This window comes from Macrobrachium rosenbergii, unplaced genomic scaffold (genome assembly GCF_040412425.1).
Source record: "Macrobrachium rosenbergii isolate ZJJX-2024 unplaced genomic scaffold, ASM4041242v1 282, whole genome shotgun sequence".
In the NCBI taxonomy this organism is placed as follows: Eukaryota; Metazoa; Arthropoda; class Malacostraca; order Decapoda; family Palaemonidae; genus Macrobrachium; species Macrobrachium rosenbergii.
Window position 1 is genome coordinate 98,202 of NW_027100730.1, and position 21,642 is coordinate 119,843.

At 36.4% G+C, this 21,642-nt stretch overlaps 1 protein-coding gene across 3 annotated transcripts in view; it reads right to left on the reverse strand.

Annotated features, from left to right (window-relative positions):
* Positions 1-297: 297 nt before the first annotated feature.
* LOC136838219 (zwei Ig domain protein zig-8-like) overlaps positions 298-21,642 on the reverse strand; it is a 70,839-nt gene continuing 49,494 nt past the window's right edge. For 2 of the 3 annotated variants that reach the window (XM_067103081.1, XM_067103082.1), the window contains exons 6-11: positions 14,490-14,622; positions 13,809-13,936; positions 9,855-10,023; positions 9,142-9,371; positions 6,070-6,214; positions 298-510 (exon numbers count right to left, since the gene is read on the reverse strand). In XM_067103081.1, the coding sequence (XP_066959182.1) occupies positions 9,202-9,371; positions 9,855-10,023; positions 13,809-13,936; positions 14,490-14,622 (600 nt within the window). In that variant the 3' untranslated portion in view covers positions 298-510; positions 6,070-6,214; positions 9,142-9,201. The remainder of the gene's footprint in view (positions 511-6,069; positions 6,215-9,141; positions 9,372-9,854; positions 10,024-13,808; positions 13,937-14,489; positions 14,623-21,642) is intronic. The other variant, XM_067103083.1, reaches the window with a different exon arrangement.

The following is a 21,642-nucleotide window of genomic DNA, read 5'->3' on the forward strand; positions in this document are numbered from 1 at the left end:
ATTCTGTCTGCTCGTTCTTGGTTGGGTGTATGTTAACGAGTTCCCTGATCAGGCCCAGTTACGTCTTTTCCTTCCTTATTTATTACCTTATGTTTCTCCACTATACCAATATTCCTTCATATTTGCACTTTGCATATTCATCTTAGAAAGGGGACATCAAAAGTTAAGAAAAGAAATTTCCCTTGTTAAAAGCTGAGACACATCCATTTTATTCACAATTTTGCTTATTGTAAGTATCATAGGAATTTGAAGCTCAAAAATTTGTCATATAGAAATTTTTTAGCTTTAAATTTATACAAGGACAATGGCACTTTTTACACTCATTGACTGATAGTTTAAAGAAGCTTAAGAATAACAGCAACAAACCTCACTATCAAAGGTGATACCAAGTTTCGGAAGGACCCCGTTGCTCATCATTTTCCTCTCAGAATGACACAAAATTGTTACAGTTGCAGGAGTGGACTTTTTGCTGTGGTCGTTGAGATAATCTTCTGACCTCCAAGCTCATACCTAAGTGAAGAAATACTGTTATTATTGGCATCAACGGATCAGAAAAGTAGCAGCTTTATTCTTTATTGACCAATAGTAAAATAAGTAGGCTACATATATAAAAATGCATTTGTTATGGAGATCTGGTGTAAATTCTTTGAAATATTATTTTTAATTTCAGCTAGGTTAACTACAATCTACAATGATGTATGGTATATTTTTTTGTTTCATACCCACAAACTACGTAGTTTTACATAAGATTGCAGGGTTGGTTGGTCAGAAGAGCTTTGTTAAATTGCTACATAACATGTATGGGGAGGGCCTATACAGCTGAAGGAGTTCCATTGTCTCTCCTGGTAACAGCTCGAAACTTTAGTTAAATGTCATATGAAAGTACATGTGTTAACCAATCTAACAGGTTGAAAGAGATTTACACAGAATAAACTAATGCATAAATTAGGCAGTTCCATAGAAACATAAGAGTAACTTCCCAAAATTATCCACGAGTACATTGGCTAGTCTAAGAGTAGGCTGGCAAGATGGGATGACTGAGCTAGTAAGCCATGTGCCTGCGTGATGCTACTAGTCTTGTTGAGAAAATATTCATGTACATGATAAAAGAGTAGTTTAACTGGCACCTGTAACATAAGCACAACCAGCAGATATACTTTGGTAGAACAGGTAAATAAAACACCATGAGTCATGCAATGTTGGAGTTGATGATGAGATGCCAAAAACCTTAAAGTTTAAAACACTTGCCTATATGAAAATACAATAATGCCTTGACACTGATATGTACAGTATGTGAAGCACTCCTTTGGTTAGAAGATATGCTCACCATCAATAAAACCTTATATGTAGAAATTTATAGGAAAAGAAATCAGTGCTTAACAACTAGGTCAACAAGTACCGATGAAGTGCGCTCACTCGGCTAGGTAGAGTAACCAAGTCTCTATTTATAATGACATCTGAAAGTTCTAAATTCGAAATGGTAGTCACATTAACCTCTCTGTTTAGATAATTAATTCATAATGTTAAGACTGCGACAGAAAATAACTATAGAGTATATAACCATTTTCTTAAATGGGTCACATTTAACTGACATGTTTGTACAGCTTGCTCACATAACTGCAAGATAAGTTTGGTAAGAATGACTAAATCTTTAGTATAAGTCCTCTAAAGTTTGGTAAGAAGGACTAAATCTTTAGTATAAGTCCTCTAAAGTTTGGTAAGAATGACTAAATCTTTAGTATAAGTCCTCTAAAGTTTGGTAAGAATGACTAAATCTTTAGTATAAGTACTCTAAAGTTTGGTAAGAAGGACTAAATCTTTAGTATAAGTCCTCTACAGTTTGGTAAGAAGGACTAAATCTTTAGTATAAAGTCCTCTAACAGTACATCCTTGAATAGTCATATACATTAATCCTTCAATTATCTGGATTCATAGAACCAAGTGCCCACCGGATAATGCCAATATCCGGATAATGACAAATGAAAAAATCTAGGGGTGTTCCACGGCAACATTGTACCCTTCCTCACCTAACCTTATCAATACCACATAACTTCAACACTCAGTATGCTTATAAACAACAGCCACAAACTTTAAGCTGAAAACGTTAAGCAAAAGACAATTATTTACCTTTTCCCCCCATATTTGTATCAAAATATACTGCATAAATACACTTTGTAAAAACAGCTACCCTTTCTTTTCCTCTCTCTCTTGTAAATAACATGGTTAAGCAGGAAGGTAGCCTACCTGTGTTTACCCACAACCATATTGTATTACCATACGTAAGATACATAATGTTTATGTGTGAACTTTTGACAAGACTACAGTAGGTGTTACACTCATTTGCGTAAGTCAAACAGGCCATTACAGCTGTATTTAAGATAAAGGTAATTTTACTCACAGAATCCATTTCATCTTGTTACAGTATATCATCACTGTAATAAAAACTATCTTCCTGCCATTTGTAATGCTTATGTTCTCAGGATCAGCTGATTGAGCCTACTAATGAAAGATTTAAGAAAATAATTTTCCAGTTCCTAACAGAGACAAATGTAATAATGGAATATTATTTTTATTATTGTATAAAAATGTAAAATGGGAATACAAAGGTAAACTAACATACTTTAAGTTAAAGTAAAATCCTTCAAAATCACAAAACACCTGTTTCCTGATTCATTAGTTTATGGCATACGCTCACAACTACTTTGCATCTTATTTCATTAAATGTTGGTATACCAGGCTGAACACAAAACTGGTAAAAGCTAGATTGCGGTGCCAAGTTAAACAACTTTCTAATACTATTATTGAAACACACTCTTAGTTTGACAAAGTTTGGCATCTTTACCTTAAAAACATGTGTAGACAATAAAAGGATGTGCAAAAACTCTTGAAAAGAAGGCATTTCACATCAGCTGTGCATTCTGAGAGGTTCCGCAGTAACATATTTGCTCTAGTGTGCAAACCCCTGCACAAGTTTGTAACATGATTGCCATCGTTGTCATTAGAAGTGAGAGTGAAACCCGAGTACTTGATTTCATTTACATAGTTAATTGTGATGACCATTAATGTTAACATGATTCTTGGGCAGTTCATTGTTCTTGCGATTGCTGAAAACCAAGCACTCAGCCCTTTGAGCATTCACATTTAATTCCACAGATTTTATGCATTTAGACATTGCAAACCACTCAGCGATGGACGAAACACAACAATACCATCATCATAAATGATATGGTTGACAGTCTCACTACTCAGGACGCAGCCAATTCTGCGACTATTTAGCTTTTCTGATAAACCACCCATTTATAAGCTGAAAAGATGGGGGGATAACAGAGCCCCGTTTTACTCCACAAGTAACACTAAATTTTTCCGATATAGTAAAATAGTAACAATATAATTGTAAAATAGTAGAACCTCTTTTTAGCATGATTTTAAATAAATATTTATGGCACATCTCGTCAAATATCTTCTACATGTCCATAAAGCACGAACATACAGGTGTGTTGCGTCTATTGTATTCAACAGTCGCGTTTTTGAGAATAGTTATTGACATGTCTGTTCCATGTTTTCCCTTATATGCAAACTGATGATCTGAAGTAAACAAGGAAACTGAACATTTATAAGTAATAACTGCCTCCAATACGTCTGACAAAGTCGTTGGGAGAGAGAAATTGGTCTATAATTACTTAAACTGCTGATGTCACCATTTTTATCCTTAGAGGTAGGAACAATCATAACTCTCAGCAACTCTTCAGGGAGAAATGAGTGACCAGAACAACAATATAAAAGTAAACACAATAAAACTCATGACACAGGGTGGGCACATATAAGGTATTGAGCAGTAAACCCATCAAGAGCAGGGCTCCTATTTGCATTGATTTCTTTAATTGCTATTTTTACATCATCAACTGTGACCTCGGTGTGACCACCTGCCTGAACAGGAGTAGATTTAGGATGCAAATCATCATTAAATATAACCTTGTAGTGGCTGCGCCACAATTCACAAACAGCATTACTTTCGCCTGCATTCTCAACACATTCAGGTAGCTTAGGTTTAATTCTCTCTTTTTGTTAATTTTCTTCCACAAATTTTTGAGTTCCCTTTTAAATTATTCGCAGTCTTCCTGTTTATAACGTTTCCCCTTTGTTTTTACAGTATTTCAAAGCCCACTTAGAACTTAATCTTAAACACGCCACTTCCCAAAATATGGGACCACAGCGTGGTTGACCATCGTCCCTCTACCATTTATAACTGTCTCTCACGTCTCGGCGGTGGTCACCTACCGATTCATTCCACCCAGGGATCTCCTCATGATTAGGTTTTGACCGTAATACACTACCCGATGCAATGAGGATCTAACGATATTATAATAATCACGTATTAATGATCTGTGTTCCAAGGATCTCGACAAGAAAAGGATTCAAGTGGCAAGGGTACACACTTTAAAGAACACTGTTTTAACAGAATAATAATTTTTATTACGAACAGCATAATTTATCGTATTATTCAGTTTTAAATTTGTTATAGGTGTTTAATAAGACAAGTCGATGGAAGCAAATAACCCATCATAGTCGGATCCCTTTATGTCATAATTTACTTGGATCTGCTGAAACTCACCTATCAGAGATATGGGGCAAACAACGTGATATATCCACCGAGTGTGGCCCGTGGCCTCACTCATCCAAGTGAAAGTGCCCCGTGGCAACAGTTGCACATCAGCTCCACTATAGGTATGTTCATTGCGAAATTGAATAAGCTCTTCACCAAATCATGATTGTGGATGGGCACTAAAGTCGCCAGTAGTAATTGTACAGTTATTAATGTGGTCTCTATTGGGCATTGTATCTAAGCTAAATAATCGAGAGAGAGAGAGAGAGAGAGAGAGAGAGAGAGAGAGAGAGAGAGAGAGCGCAATTTTTTTTTTTTTTTTTTTTTTTTTTTACAGTAACATGAGGTTATAAACACATTCCTGCTGTTTTTAAATTTGCTGCAATGTCTAAGATGGGTGTTAAAGACTTTGGTTACTGACTGCTTTGCCAAGTAAGGTAGGTCATATACCTCGTACCAAATGGTTGGAAGTTCTTGTTACAAGAAAATGAACGAAATATCTACTGCAGGTATAAATATAATTTTCTGCTAAGATCCAGAAGATCTGCACCGTCCTGGAAGGTCAAAATGACGACAATACCCGCTGCAGGTATAAAAAAACATAGGATGCAGAACATCAGGGCTGTCCTAGAAGGTCAAAACATGGCATCATAGTAATGCCAAATCTACCATGCAAGTGCAAATTCAATCATTGAAATACTTGAAAATCTAGAGTGTTAACAAGACAAAAGTCTCTACAAGCAAAAAAGGTTTCCTGGTTTAGAAAATATCCCATTACTAGGACCATGTTCAAGACAGTGGAAACCGAGGCTTGTGACCTTTTGGGTTAAGAGAGAACATCTCAGGTTGCAAATTCCATTGCAAAGAGTTTCATTCCTTTTCATGTGTTTGCTTACCAGATTTAATGAGTATATCTTACAGGAACTAACAGTGATACCTTGCATGCATCCTTTACTATACATGAACGTACGAAATATATCTTCACTATGAATCAATGACCACTGCCCTCGTTCTGTCTGTCTGTCTGTCTGTCTGCGACAAGCTCCTAAATAGTAATATCTGTTGCGAATAGGTTTATTCTGTCTGCTCGTCCTTGGTTGGGTATATGTTAACGAGTTCCCTGATCAGGCTCAGTTATGTCTTCCTTCCTTATTTATTACCTTGTTTCTCCACTATACCAATATTCCTTCATATTTGCACTTTGCATATTCATCTAAGAAAGGGGACATCAAAAGATAAGACAAGAAATTTCCCTCATTAAAAGCTGAGACACACCCATTTTATTCACAATTTTGCTTATTGTAAGTATCATAGGAATCTGAAGCTCAAAAATTTGTCATATAGAAATTTTTTAGGTTTATAACTTATACATACACGCCAGTTGTTTTTTTTTAAAGAAGGACAACGGCACTTTTTACACTCATTGACTGATAGTTTAAAGAAGCTTAAGAATCACAGCAACAAACCTCACTGTCAAAGGTGAGACCAAGTTTCGGAAGGATCCCGTTGCTCATCATTTTCCTCTCAGAATGATACATAATTGTTACAGTTGCAGGAGTGGACTTTTTTGCTGTGGTCGTTGAGATTATCTTCTGACCTCCAAGCTCATACCTAAGTAAAGAAATACTGTTATTATTGGCATCAACGGATCAGAAAAGTAGCAGTTTTATTCTTTATTGACCAAAAGTAAAATAAGTAGGCTATATATATAAATATGCATTTGTTATGGAGATCTGATATAAATTCTTTGAAACAATATTTTCAATTTCAGCTAGGTTAACTACGTCTACAATGATATATGGTATATGTTTTGTTTCATACCCACAAACTACTTAGTTTTACATAAGCCTACGGGTTTGGTTAGTCAGAAGAGCTCTGTTAAATTGGTATGTAACATGGAATATAATTTTTATTAGTGTACATAAATGTAAAATGGGTATACAAAGGTAAACTAACATACTTTATGTTAAAGTAAAATTCCTCAAAATTGCAAAGCACCTGTTTCCCGATATTTTTTTGCCATACTTGATATTGTTTATGTCAGTTCTTTAGTAAGTGGCTGTTAATTATAAGGGATGGCTTTGGATTGTTACATAAACCATAAATTTGGTAACTGTGTTTGAAAGCCTAGTACAATCTACCGAAAATGAAATTTGTTCGGTTTGTAATACACGGGTATTTGTGTAATACATTACAGCACCTTGTGATTACATCTGTAGTACATATGGCATTTCATGATGACTGCTCAAAGCAAATTCATTTTCAGAATACAACTAAAAAGTTATTTGAATCAATGAGTGCTTGTGTATGTACGTACCTTGCGCATAAATTATAAATAAAATAGTGAAGTGTGTGTGTTACTGTATTAGGCTTTGTTGTAAATATACTCTAGTTGTTGCTCTCTCTCTCTCTCTCTCTCTCTCTCTCTCTCTCTCTCTCTCTCTCTCTCTCTCTCTCTCTCTCTCCAGGGAGTTCACAACACATCAAATAAATGTGTGCATATGTACTTATCTGTTGCCATTGTTTTGCTTTGCTTGATTTGATGTACCATATTTCATTATAAGTTTAGTTGATGCTAAGTGTGATTATCACACATATCGTAACAGTACACAAGAAAATATTTTATCACTGTTGATATTTCTTGTCTAATCACCGTAAAAAATATTCAAGATGCAAAAGCCATATGTAGGCAAGGCAAACAGGCTGTCAGCAAGTTTACCGAGGTCCATAGAATGAGTGCGTGCTTATGTATGTACCCTATGCACACAATTACATTTATCTTTTATTGTGGAAAATAAAAATGATGACATACAGTATAGATATAAACAAGAATTCTACAGCATAAATTATAAATAAAAAAGTAAAGAAGTGTGTTTTACTGTCTTAGGCTTGTAAATAAACATAGCTCAGTTATTGTTCTCTCTCCCTCTCTCTCCACACTGCACCTCCTCTCCAATGGAGTCCACCTGGGAAACTTTTTGAGGCCCTCCCCACCCCGCAAAATCCTTTTCTCAGTCTGGTTGCTCATAAGTAGTGTTACTGAAACTTTCGTGAGACCACACAGCATTGCCAACCAGATATCTCTGGGGGCCTTGGTCCGGGTGCGTCAGATAATGTTAAGTGTTGGATAATGGTTTTCCAGATAACTGGGGGATTGTTGTAAATACCTTTAAAGGATGTTCAGAAAAAGGTAATGCCTCTATTTCAGAGGAACTGTGGCAGGAGGATGTAGGTCACTCCTTAAAGTAATGAAAGAGGACTCCTGACCTAAAAAATCCAAGAAGAAAAATCCCATAATCATAAATCATAGATGTTATTATAGTTCTTGCCGGCATTACACTGTAGATGAGAAAGACAACGGGAACCAGGATTGCTTCAAATGACAGGTTACGTCCTCTGCCCCCTGGCAGTGGGGAGGAAAGGCAAATGCTCATGAGATGGGTGATGGCAGGCCAGAGACAAGAAGCAAAATATCATTCACACTAACTAGAGAACTGGAACTCCTGAAGTATCATCTCATGATCAGTACCAAATGATAGAATTTTCATTGTGCTAATATTTTAGTACCACCCAAAATATCAAATTCCAGTCATGAATAGCATGAAAAATCAACGTTTTCAGTGTTGTAGCCCAGTCGTAGTTACCAACATTTTCTTAAATATTCAGTAAAAGCATTAAAGGAGAAAAAGTAAATGATTATACAAAACAATACAAATGTTTTTTTTGTTCAGTGGCTAAAATATTAATTAACAGAGCACAATAGATGAACGAATTTCTCAGATAACTTAAAATATTTAATAGAATAACTCAAAAGTTTTCAGTTTTTATGGAAAAGCCACATAGAGCTTAGGTGTAATTATTAACCTAAGAAAGGAAAAGGTTCCTTGCCCCAGCAGGCAAAAGGAATGTGAAGGAAGTTCTTACCTACGTTGTATGGTGACTGAGCAATATAACAGATATTGCAGGTAACTTTGTTTTTAGATATAGAACCACAATATATATATAAAAATGATATATTTAGTGCCGATTTTTTATTTTTATTTTACCCCAGTGTAGGAATAGGGAAATAACCAGTTTTGTATCATACAAGACAAAACTTAGCTCTGTCAAAGAAGTTTTCTAATTCATACTGTAGTCAGTGTTTCATTCAGCCTACCGAAGACTTTTCAAAGTCAGACACAATACTTTAGTAAAAAAATAAGTAATTTTTATTATTGTTTCATCTTTATTTTATCAAATACTCAAAGAAATTGACAGCATTTTAAGATCTGTATTGAAACTTCTTTTCTTCGTAAGTCTAAGCAGCACATAGGGTATAGTCATTGCAAAGTGCTCTCTTAATTTTAACAACTCTTGTTGCATGAGAGACTGTGGACTTATTCATATCATTCACATTCGCATTAAAATGTAAAATCTTTTCAATTCCCAACTCTTAACTGCCCAGATAACTAAAAAAAAAAAGGACAGTCTTTGTTTATCAACTTTCCTCAGAACTAATCATTCCAATAGTATCTCTAGGTCATACATAACCAACTTACCTCTATTTCTAAACAGGCGAGGGAGCATGAGGTAGAATATTCTCCCCGGCTGTTCCCTAATCAAGAGGATGTGACGACTACAATGACTGACATGCAAATAGAAGACCATGCAATGAGATGACTGGGCAGACCGGCCCAGGATGCCCACAAGGCAGCTATTAGCACTAATTCCAGCGTCTGTGGCCGACCCCCAATGCCTGCGCCCCCTTGAACAGCTGCCTGAAGCTCTCCTGTAAGGTAGGGAAGTTTTTTAATTGTCTGCTTTTTTTTAGTAGAGAATGAATAATGTCGTTGGAAGCAAGATAAAAGCAAATAACTAATTCAAAACTGAAGGACACATGAATCCTGTTTACTGGGCAGCTCAGGTAAAGCAGTCAAAAATGGTGACCTGGCACCTTGCTATCAAACGCACTTTCATTAAAACAAACCAAAAACTATTACACCTGGAAGACTTAAATGCCTTTCAACTTATTTTTCAAAATTTTTTATGTAAAATTTAATTTAAAATTCAAACCCAACAATCACGATTCCTAAGATTACTTGGGCCACCTGAGGAGAATCTTTACTTTATGTCTCTTTTGCGTAAAATGATAAAAGAAAGTCACGATTCCTAAGATTACTTGGGCCACCTGAGGAGATAGTCTTTATGGCTCTTTTATGCAAAATCATAAATGAAAGTGCCTATTTTTTATCCTGTTCCATATGATGATTACCATGAAGCACGTGCACTCTCGCCGTGGCAGAAGCTGCTCCCTTGGGCTTGCAGGTATAGTTGCCAGCATCGGCCAACGTAGATTTTTGGATGAGGAGCGCAGACCTGGTCACTTCACCGGCCTCCGTGAGAACTGTAACTCCTCCTCTGGCGGAATTGTAATGCACTTCCTGAATTCGAGAAAGAAAATAGAACGCTTGTTATTACATGACTGGATAAACAATTGCTGTTGATTTGCAGGGTCTATTTTGCATGGCTGTGTGGCTATAACAGTTACTTTCAAAATGTTGAAATATTAAGATTTCCTCCAGAGTATAAATAGAGGATCCCAATTTACATGCTTGTATTCAGAGGCCCGAATATAAGCAAAGAGATCCACACACACTGCCACACACAAATTAGGTCCAGTTCTAGATACTTTTCAGCTTATCTTTGGGCATTTCTGAAAAATCGCACGATAATGATGAATGTCCAAACTAACTTACAACTTGTAAATACCACAAACAGAAACAATGTAAAAGACAACGGGTGGCAAAACGTTTATATTTGAACCCTTTGATCACGGCTGCATTGTTTATGATGCATTCTAGACCTTGATTACAACGGCCCGGAACCCGAGTGTATCGTACGATATGGATGCGTTGACCGACGGCAGATCGAGGGAGGAGCTAGCGGGAGTGGGTTGCCAGCAATTTCCAGCCCAGAGATTTCGTATTTGACGGCAGTGGTAGTGGTATTCTGTCAAGATGTAATATGAATGAAAATTCAAAGGGAGTAGATTATTTTTTTTTTTCTAATTTTTCAATAACAAATTTATAGCCCTGATTGTTGAAGAGATGAACCGTCATCAAAGACTCCTTGTTGATATACTTGGAGGTGCAGCGCCAAAATATTTGCGAAAGTTTGCTCAGGTTGCTGTGGAGGAAATCATATGAGTCTTCTGTAATTGTTTTATGTCTCATATAAGTAAAGATTACAATGTAGGACTATGTATCGCTCCCTGATTCTGACAATACCGCGCATATGTAAATTACTGGAATTCTGTCATAAAAGTTTTGTTCAGATTACCATGTTCATCTTGTAAAAATATTCAAATTCATAACTATCCGCTATTCAGAGATTGTTTGATATTATTCAACTTATGCCATAGAAAGTTTCTTCCAATGATACTGTCTCGTGTATTTATATATTTCCGGAATTGTTTTTTTTTTATCTTCAACAAAAAGAATTCTGTTAAAATAAATGTTGAGATTCATCCGTATCATCATTTTCATTTGAAATTATGCCCTTAGCCATGTAGAGAGAGAGAGAGAGAGAGAGAGAGAGAGAGAGAGAGAGAGAGAGAGAGAGAGAGAGAGAGAGAGAGAGAGATAAAATTACTATTTTGTGTTTAATGTTCCTTTTCTTTCTATTGAATATTAGATATCATAAAAAATAACATTCATCACATCTAATGTAAATCTGAAAATTAAGTTACTGATGATTTATGACATTATAGAGGAGTACTTATAACAATATAACAACAAATACCATGGGGATCAATGAACACAGAAAAGGTGAAGGAAAATAAAATCTAATCTGTAGAAAATTATAAACGGAATAAAATGATCTACAAAACCTTACAACTTCCTCATACCCTGGTTCAAAAATAATCGCGATAATGTTAATTTCGATAATGTTAATGATATATATATATATATATATTCAGTGAATATAATATTTTGAAGGAAACTTTCCAAACAACCTCACCAGCTTTTGACAATAATAACAGAAAAAAAATAAAAATCATTTTGATTATTTTAAATAAAAGAATTGTGGGTCTCATTCGCCCCTCCCAATTCTCTCCTTCCTTTCCTATATGGGTAAGCCTTAACCCCTCTCTCTGTTCACAATGACTGCCTGAGATCCTTATTTCTAGGTGCGACCGGAAGGGGAGGAGCCCCCCCCCCCAAAAAAGAAAAACCTGGTCGCCATGAAACCCGGGAATGGCCCACTTGCATAACACTATAGAAAATGAGGCGGCGATTGACTTCCATGCCATCTACAAGGATGCCAAGGCATAATCTCCCTGAACCAGCAGTCCAGAGTGAGAAGAGCTCAGAACTCCATTGAGAACACTTGCTGTCCATTCCTCTTGCCTGTCCCTTGTACTCCCTCCATGTGTTCGACCTCGAGGTTCGGACCAGTACACTTTTGTAGTGGCATCCCTTCATTTTCCTCCTCCAGTCAAACATCATCGTTCAGATGAAGGTCCCTAAGGTTTCTGATTTATCTTCTGATTTATTTTCTATTTCTGTTGTGCGATCACCTTCAGTAATTTGTGTTGAAGTATTAAGCATTAATGTAACAGTGCATTTAATGTTGAACTGAGTTACTTGGCATCATTTGTGCATTCCCTCTGTTCCCTTTGAGCGTATTATTATTTTGCAAGTAGCTGTCTTGCATCTCTCTGCAGATTGGCCTTGGCTGTGGAACCAAATCTCAGCTCTATCCTATGTGCAGTAGCCTTACGCCGCCTCCTTAATCTTCCCCTCTGCAATGTTCCAGTTATGAAGACATCATCGGTGTAGAATAGTTCTCTTGTGTAGAATTCATTCATTTAGCAGGACCTTGCTATTACCTGCCCAGTAATTCTTCATTCCTCTGATCTGTGTTTATTATGTAACCTGAACCTATATAAATTATTTGCTTTATATGGCACACAAAGATAGTATAATTTTTCTCAGTGTTGATTCATTATTTAACAGCAGCTGTACTAATCAAGAAAAATAAATACCTGCCATTCTTACTGTTTATATGGTTTCTCTCTATCTCTCTCTCTCTCTCTCTCGCATAAACACTTTCTTAGTAACACGGAATTCCCAGTATTATAGAAGTGTCTGTAATATTTATTTCTTCTGAATAGCAGTCTTAAAATAATTGTGTAACACAAATAATGCAAATGATATCTGAGAGGAATTCCTATACACATCTAAAAATATGTACTGTACTTGAGTAGGTAAAATTCCTATTTATTTCCAAGAATTGTATAATAAGATTTTAGAAGTTATTCCATATATGCTGAAATATAAAGTATGATTGACATAAACTAGTAAATATATTCGTAAATTACCCATAGTCCAGAGAGTTTCATAATTCTATGTGTATGTCTGAATGGTAAAACCAAGGTAAAACAAATGCTAATGTTGGTCTCTTTATATAAGATCTCACATAGCGTTGATACATCCGAATTTATAAAACTACGTACGGTATCCCTTGTCAGCTGGGTGCTTGGTCATTGCTAATAATATCATCCAGAAATGGGGTTCATATATATTCAGCGATATGCTCATTTGCAACCATTATTGTAATTGTGTCTACTGAAATTAGAGTACTCTCCAATGTTGTGGGTGTACACACAATTAGAAGGAATAAATCACTGGTAAAAATTTTTATTCTGTCGTCTCTCTCTTTTTTTACAATAATAAATCTCATTTTTTTTTTGCCTAGCTAGTGGAATACTAAGCTGAAACATAAAAATGATCAACATTCTTTATGATTAGTTTTCTGATGGATATACGGATAATTTTTAACAATAATATTTAACTGTGATGTAGCCGCCTTTTGCGGAATTCAAACAGAATGAGAGAAAATGACAAAAAGAAAAAAAGAAGACTTCTTTGTGGAAGAGTAGGATTTTCTCCCAGTTCCGCCTTTAGGTCCCTGTACTACATTTCCCTTATATTCTGGCTCTCTATATCTTGCTGTCAAACCACTCCGACTCCCACTTTTCACTGTCTTTTATTCGCTGAATGGCCGGAAGTCCCTTAGCGCTCACCTTGACAGCCTAAATTTCATAAATCAAATTCATAGATCTAGAATACAATGCAGATTTTCAGAGATGGAAAGAAAAAATCCCTGCAGTGTTCATAAGCTGAAGAAAGTACAAGAGGCAGAAAACAGAAGTCACACTGACCTTTCCTTTGTGCAGCCAGACGAGGGTGTGTGGGGAGCGAGCGTGGTACATGACCAAACATGTCAGGTTGATGGTAGATCCCAGGTTTATGTGCAAATCGTCTCCGCCGAGAATCTCAGTTCGCGGTTCTGTTCCGAAATGAAAAAAACTATTCTGTAAACAAAGAAATCAGTAAATAAAAAAAAAATCATAGATAATTCCGGCGTTGCTTTGACAGCTGTTGAAAACACCAGTATGCTTTTCTAGATTGCAGCATCCTATAATCGTGTTGAATACTTGCGAAACTGTTCACGTTTCCTATGGGCGTAATAAAAAATTCAGTATTTAAAGAAATACTTATAAAAGAGTTTAACAACCCTATAATTATAAATAATTATAATTGTTTTAAGTATTTGTGAAACATTTCTCACTTCCTATGGACAACATCAAACTAAATTCAGTATTTTAAGAAATATTTATCAAAGGGTTTAACTACACCGCAATTAGAGATTATTAGACATTTTTTTTTATTTATATATGTATAACAAGTGAAATAATGGTATGCAGTTAGATCGCTAAACACAAACTAACAAGGTTATCAGAAATGCAGCCTAAGGATATTAATCTGTATAAAGTTTTCACGAAAGCGCTGCTTATGCCTACCGCCAAACTTGCCTCCCATAGCAAGATAGAATACTCTACCCATTATGTGTAATGTGACAAAGTGGCTGATTGGCGGAGTCGTTCCAATTTGACACTCGTAGACACCTCGGTCACGTGACTGCACTGACCCAACTAGCAACACCCAGTCGCCAGTTGAGGGTTCATACATTGCCTGAAAGGAGAAGGAAATGATTATTCGATTTACTAGTAACAGAACTTGGCGCTCACACACACACGCTTTACAGAATAAACTATTTTTGGTAAGATTTTGATTTCCACACCATAGATAAAACTGGTGCCGGGTTTTGTGTTTGTGTGTGTGTGTGTGTGTGTGTGTGTGATAAAGTGTGTGTGTGAGAGAGAGAGAGAGAGAGAGAGAGAGAGAGAGAGAGAGAGAGAGATGTGTCGAGGTTCAACGCTACGAGGTTGACCAACGCCTGCGACTTCAGCAGGTAGGTGAAAAACAAGATTGTGTTGATTATTCCATAAAACATATATATATATATATATATATATATATATATATAAATATATATATATATATATATATATATATATATATATATATATATATATATATATATATATATATATATATATATATATATATATATATATATATATATATATATATATATATATATATATATATATATATATATATATATATATATATATATATATGTATGTGTGTGTGTGTGTGTGTGGGTGTGTGTACACTGCAATTTCATCAGACAGCTCTATTCATGGTATGAAAAAAATTAAAAAGTCCATTCTATCTTTATGGAGCGTAAGTCCTCTTTCCTGAAAAGCCCAACAAAGCGAGGAGATAAAGAAATTAAAAAAAAAAAAAAAAGAAAACACAAGGCTGCTCACAGGATGCAAGAAATAAAGAGGCAAGAAAAAAAAAGCATGGGCTAAAGGACAAAATGTTTTCCATTGTAAATTTGAAAGAAGTGCGCCAGCAAGAGAGAAAATTCTGGAAACCGAATGGGAATGTGTGACCCAGATTTAGGAAGTCACCGTCCTTTGCGAAAGGAATTAATTTTCTTTTTCAAAAGACTACTTAAGGCTTATTATTCTCGTTTACTCGTAAACAAGTTAAGAGAATGCCGTCAGATTTTATTCTGGTTACCACAAAAGTAGGAATGAATGTCAATAACTTGAGCATTCAGAGTATGTTAATGGTTTACTCCAGGAATCAGTAAATAATGAAGAAGGGAAAAATCACTCTTTAATACTGTAACTCCTTCCCAGTTAAAATCACCAAGACCAATGCGGCGTGTACACATACATCCTATATATATATACATACATACATACACACACACACACACACATACATATATATATATATATATATATATATATATATATATATATATATATATATATATATATATATATATATATATTATATATTATTATATATATATATATATATATATATATATATATATATATATATATATATATATATATATATATTATTGTTATTATTATTAGAAGATGGAACCTATTCATATGGAACAAGCCCATAGGGGCCACTGACTTGAAATTCAAGCTTCCAAAGAATATGGTGTTCATTAGGAAGAAGTGAAATGATATAAAGTGAAACAGAAAGAAGAGACCTCACTGATTAAAAAAATAAACTAATAAATTAACAGAGATAAAAATAAATTAAAATGCAAGGAGAATAGCATTAGGGTAGTAATGTATTGCACCTTCGCTTGAACTTCTGACGTTCCAGTTGCACGACTTCCTCTGGGAGGCTGTTCCACAGTCCAACGATGTGAGGAATAAAGTACCTCTGGAACTGAGAAGTTCAACAGCGAGGCTCATTTACTGCATATTGGTGCTGCTGTTCAAGGAATCTGGTTGCTTTCGGCAGATAAAGGGGATCAGGGATCAATTGTGAATCTGAAAGATCTCTATTGAAAGAAACTTAGGAAAAAGTGACAAACAAGAGACCATCCGTCGATGGTACAAGTCATTACTACTATTAGGAAACAGAAACATACCACCACGAACCACTTCATCTAAAAGATATAAATCTCTGGCAGAAACAGACATCCACACCAGGGAACAGTATTCTGGTAAAGGGAGTACAAATGACCTAGAATAGGTTGCATTAATTTTATTACTGTTATAAATGTGTGAGGCCTTGTGAACAATACCTAACTTTCGTGTGGCAATTGCTGAAACTTTCAGTAGATGTTTCTCAAAAGTTAGATGTGAGTCAAAGGTTACACCTAGAATAGTTAAAGCTTCAGACTTGTTCAGCAAAGTTTCATCCACCTGAGGGGAGGATAGGATGGGAAATCTGCACGAAATCTGCTAATCAATAGTGTTTTCGTTTTACTGGAGTTCAGCCTCATACCCCACCGACTACACCATTCCCTGATCCGGTCCATGTCCTGATTGAGGCTGATGGCAGCTTCATTTCTCAAAAGTGGAGACTTTACTACACCCACAAGTGTTGCATCATTGGCATACTGAACAATTTTGTTTTCCAGGCCAACAACCATATCATGTGTATACACTAAAAATAGCAGTGGACCAAGAACACTGCCCTGTGGAACTCCAGACACAATAGGTCTTGGTTCACTAAAGATCCCATCCCCAGCAACTTGATGCTCCCTACCTGTAAGGAAATCTTCAAGTAATCCTAAAACATATCCACCCACTCCAAGATTCTGAAGTTTATAAATAAGTGCCTTGTGATTTACCAAATCGAAAGCAGCACTAAAATCTATTTGAATTGCTCTCTACTCAAAGCCCTTATCAAAGTTCCCTTGCTAATGGCATGTCACATGTAAAAGAGCATCGCAGGTACCTAATAACTGCTTCCTTTACACATATTGACTATCCGCTAACAATTCTTTACATTCAACATATTTATACAGCAGCTTAGAATTAAGATTTTCGGCAACTTTGGAGAGCGCAGGGAGAATAGAGATGGGCCTGTAGTTACTGCAGTCCACAGATAAGCCACTCTGTGAAACAGGCCCTATATTACTAAGCTTATGCTCATCCGTAAAGATATTATGCCGACATAAAAATCTATAGAATCTGCTAAACTTAGGAGACAACACACCAGAAACTTTTTTAAAAAACAAAGGAAAAACCATCCGGGTCCTTTTAAAAGATTATCAAATTTTTAACATTCCTGAACTGAAATGCAAATTTTGTAAGAAGAGGTTCAGGATGGTAAGTATCAGGGAGAGGGACATCCTCAGCTGATTGCTTAGCTTCAAAAGCTTGATGAAAGTTCAGCCTTTTCCCTAGGGCCAGCAACCAATCTACTATCATCTGTTAGTGGTGGTGGAATGGAAGACGAGCATGGCCCAGATAGTTGATGCTAATTTGGTCCACCACAGATGTGGCTGAGTAATTCCTTTAAGTTTTCTCTTCAAGGAATATTGTAATTTCCTTCAGCTGTATGGTAAGTTTTACTTGCACGACGAGACTCAACAAAAATGATGTAAATTTTATTTGAACGATTTCATCTCCATGCACTGAATTTGGTCTGTTTGTCATGGTAGGCTTGTTTATATGTATCATCAAATCATGGCTGGTCATTTGTCCTTAATTTGATGTCATTTCTAGGAACATATCTAATTAAAATAGCCATCAGCATTACATTTAACTTCTTCTTGGGATCAGGCTCTTAACATAGCATCTGAAATATTAAGGCCTGACAAGCTTCAATAATGCGTTCCAATAGTGGAATTAGGAATATACTGATTGACAAATATATCCATCTCAATGGCGCAATGATCAGAAGTGCCTATGTATTCACAGACCTTGGACTTCACAACAGCTGGAACATCTGTGGATATGAGGTCTAATCTATTACCAGAAATAAGTGTGGTTCCTCAGTTAGTTGGACAAAATCAGAGGATACACAGAACTCAGGAGCAGACCAACCATGTTGATCTGTGGAATTTGAATTTAGCCACTCACTGTACTTTGCATTGCAGTCTCCACAAATAATGAATGAAACTTGAATCCTGTGACTGAGCCATACTAATCCTTTCCAAAAGAAAGCCATATATAGAACCATCGATATTTGGATTATGGTAAACATCAAATACATAAGCATTGTAGAACTTACTGAAGACTTCAAAACAAAGAACTTCACGGCAACTAAACTCCAAATTTTTCTGAAGATAAATAGATTGCCTAGACTTAGAGTATACAGCCATACCTTGCTTGTAAGGGAAGTTACGACGATAAGTAAAGTCAAGGCCATTAAACTCTGGGATAAAAACTCAACCTTCGATGTGTTGCTGCTTACAAGAACCTCAGATAAACACAACAAATTGTAGTTACAGGAACAACTCTGGAGATCAAGGACCTTAAGCCCCGAACATTTGAGTAAAGTATTTAGCAATTTTTCTTGCTGTAATGAGTAACAGGCCCAGGGTTCCGTTCAATGTCTCCCGAAAGAATTAAAATTAACAACATAAAAACAGAATTAAAACTAATAAATAAATTCATAACGGCAGTAACACTGTAAAAATCAACAGAACAATAAACAATATCAACAACAACAACAGTATTTACATTATTTTAAAAAATTCTGATGAGAGTATAAATAAACTTCACCATATGTTACTGCAAAAAAAGCACTGGAAGCAACTGGTCAACAAGGTGGGGCTGGCACACCTTGTAAGGCAAAATAAATCCGCTAGGTTTGCCACAACAACTGGTGAGAACAGTCAGGATGGATTTAGAAATAAAACTCTCAAAAGGAAAAGATTAGGTAAAGACGAAAGCACTTTCCTGATAATACACCAAGCATCTTTTGCTTTCTCATCAGCCTGTCCTACAGACTTGTAAAAAAGAAAAAAAAAAAAAAAAAAGGAAAGTGAATGAAAAAGAGGATAAATTGCTGATTGCAACCTCAGGCAAGAGAACTCAAACCCAAGACCATGGAAGGCTTTGGTACAATGGCTACTGCACAGTCCAAGGTTGGAGAACAAGGTTTGTATTCAGAAACCTTCCTTTAGAAGGATTGCCTACCAAGGCTAAGGGGTCCCTTCTACCCACTGGCTTAATTTCAGAGTGTCCTTCTCCTAGAAGAGTTGCCTGCCAAGGCTAAAGAGTCTCTTCTAGCCTAACTCGTGTAAGCAGGGACATCACACCCTGAAGTGAATGTTGCTAAGAAAAGTCAAATTAACCTACAAACTGCTGTCTACACGTAAGTTTTAACAGCAGTTTTGATGAACTGACAGAAGGAATGACAGGCAAACTTGATCGTGAATACATGGCCTTAGGTTGTTGAATTCTATAATAGTGAATGGGTATGCTGGGAGAGAGTGAGAAAGAGAGTGAGAGGAGAAGAGAGAGAAGAGGGGGTGTTAGGGAGGAGAAAGCAGGAGAGAGAAAGAGGTAGTTTATCGAATGTCATTCAGAGCTTTTCTGGGCAGTGCCAGGTTGGTCAGCTAGAATATATATATATATATATATATATATATATATATATATATATATATATATATATATATATATATATATATATATATATATATATATTTAATATAAAAATGTAAAATGGCAACTCATGCCCCACCCAAGGATGCCTCAGCTCATACATCGGTATGAGGATACCCTACCATGCCCAAGAAGGAGCCATCTTTAACCATGCCAAGACTGCCCACAACCAGAGAATTACAAGAAAAGATATATTCCCAAATACAGAAATAATTGACCAGACTACAGACCACCCCCGCTTGCGCCTCCTGGAAGCATTGCACATTGGGAAGGAGAAACCAACCCTCAACATTACACAGGAAACCTTTTTCCTTCCCACGACCACCAGGGAGACCTGCACCGAGCAACCCCCATAGCAAGCAAGCAAATCAAAATTCTGCATCTGGGGTTCGAAATATTCCCATTCATCCCCAGCACTCCAATGACGCTCGAATGCAAGACGACCCCAAACATCAACATGGGAGAGCAGGCTTTGCCTGAGATGACCCGCCCCGGGTAGCCAATCATAATTCAGCACTGATCAATGCCCCCTGTAAATACTGACCTGCGCGCCTTGTTTCTCCAGATCCTTCTCAACCACGTCCAGAGGATGACCAACGAACTGGTCGAAACATGACGGTACCGTAACCTGAACTACGAGAAGAACCAGAATCCAAGCCACCGAACGAGACCACGAAGGAATCCACGGATTTCTGATTGATTACTCCAATAAAAATATAAATATTTCCCGCATTCCACCCTGTCCTTTTCCAACATAAACATTGGGCAGTTGCTGACTAACATCACTGAGCCTGAAAAGTGAATAATAAGGAAAATAGAAATGATAAATTTTCAAAACACTGCCATCCTTTCCAGCAAGACTTATTATTATTATTATTATTATTTTTTTTTTTTTTTGTGTATCACAGTCATCCATATTCGACCGGGTGGTTTTTATAGTATGGGCTTCAGGGTTGCATCCTTCCTCCTTAGGAGTCCATCACTTTTCTCACTATATGCGTTGTTTCTAGTAGCACACTCTTCTGCATGAGTCCTGGGGCTACTTCGGCATCTAGTTTTTCCAGATTCCTTTTCAGGGATCTTGGGATCGTGCCCAGTGTTCCTATGATTATGGGTACAATTTCCACTGGCATGTCCCATATCCTTCTTATTTCTGTTTTCAGCTCTTGATACTTATCAATTTTTTCTCTTTCTTTGTCATCTACTCTGGTTTCCCATGGTATTGCCACATCAAGAGTGATACTCTCTTCTTGATTTTGTCAATCAGCGTCAGGTGTGGTCTATTGGCACGTATCACCCTACCTGTTCTGATACCATAGTCCCAGGGGATCTTTGCCTGATCGTTCGTACCACTTAATACTGCACGCGAGCTGGTGTTCCTTGCACAGGCTCCAGTGGAGGGCTTTTGCTACGAATCATCCCTCTTGTTGTACTGGTTCTGTGCAAGTGCCGGATATTTGCTTGCTGTGTGGTTTATGGTCTCGTCTTTCATTATTATTATTATTATTATTATTATTATTATTATTATTATTATTATTATTATTATTATTATTATTATTATTATTATTATTATTACCTGAGAGGAGATTTACACAAACTCATCCAGGCCCAGTAGATAACATTCACTAAGCAAGAGAATAAATTAACCAGAAAAGATAAAGATACAAAAGCAATTAACAGATAAACTTGTGTC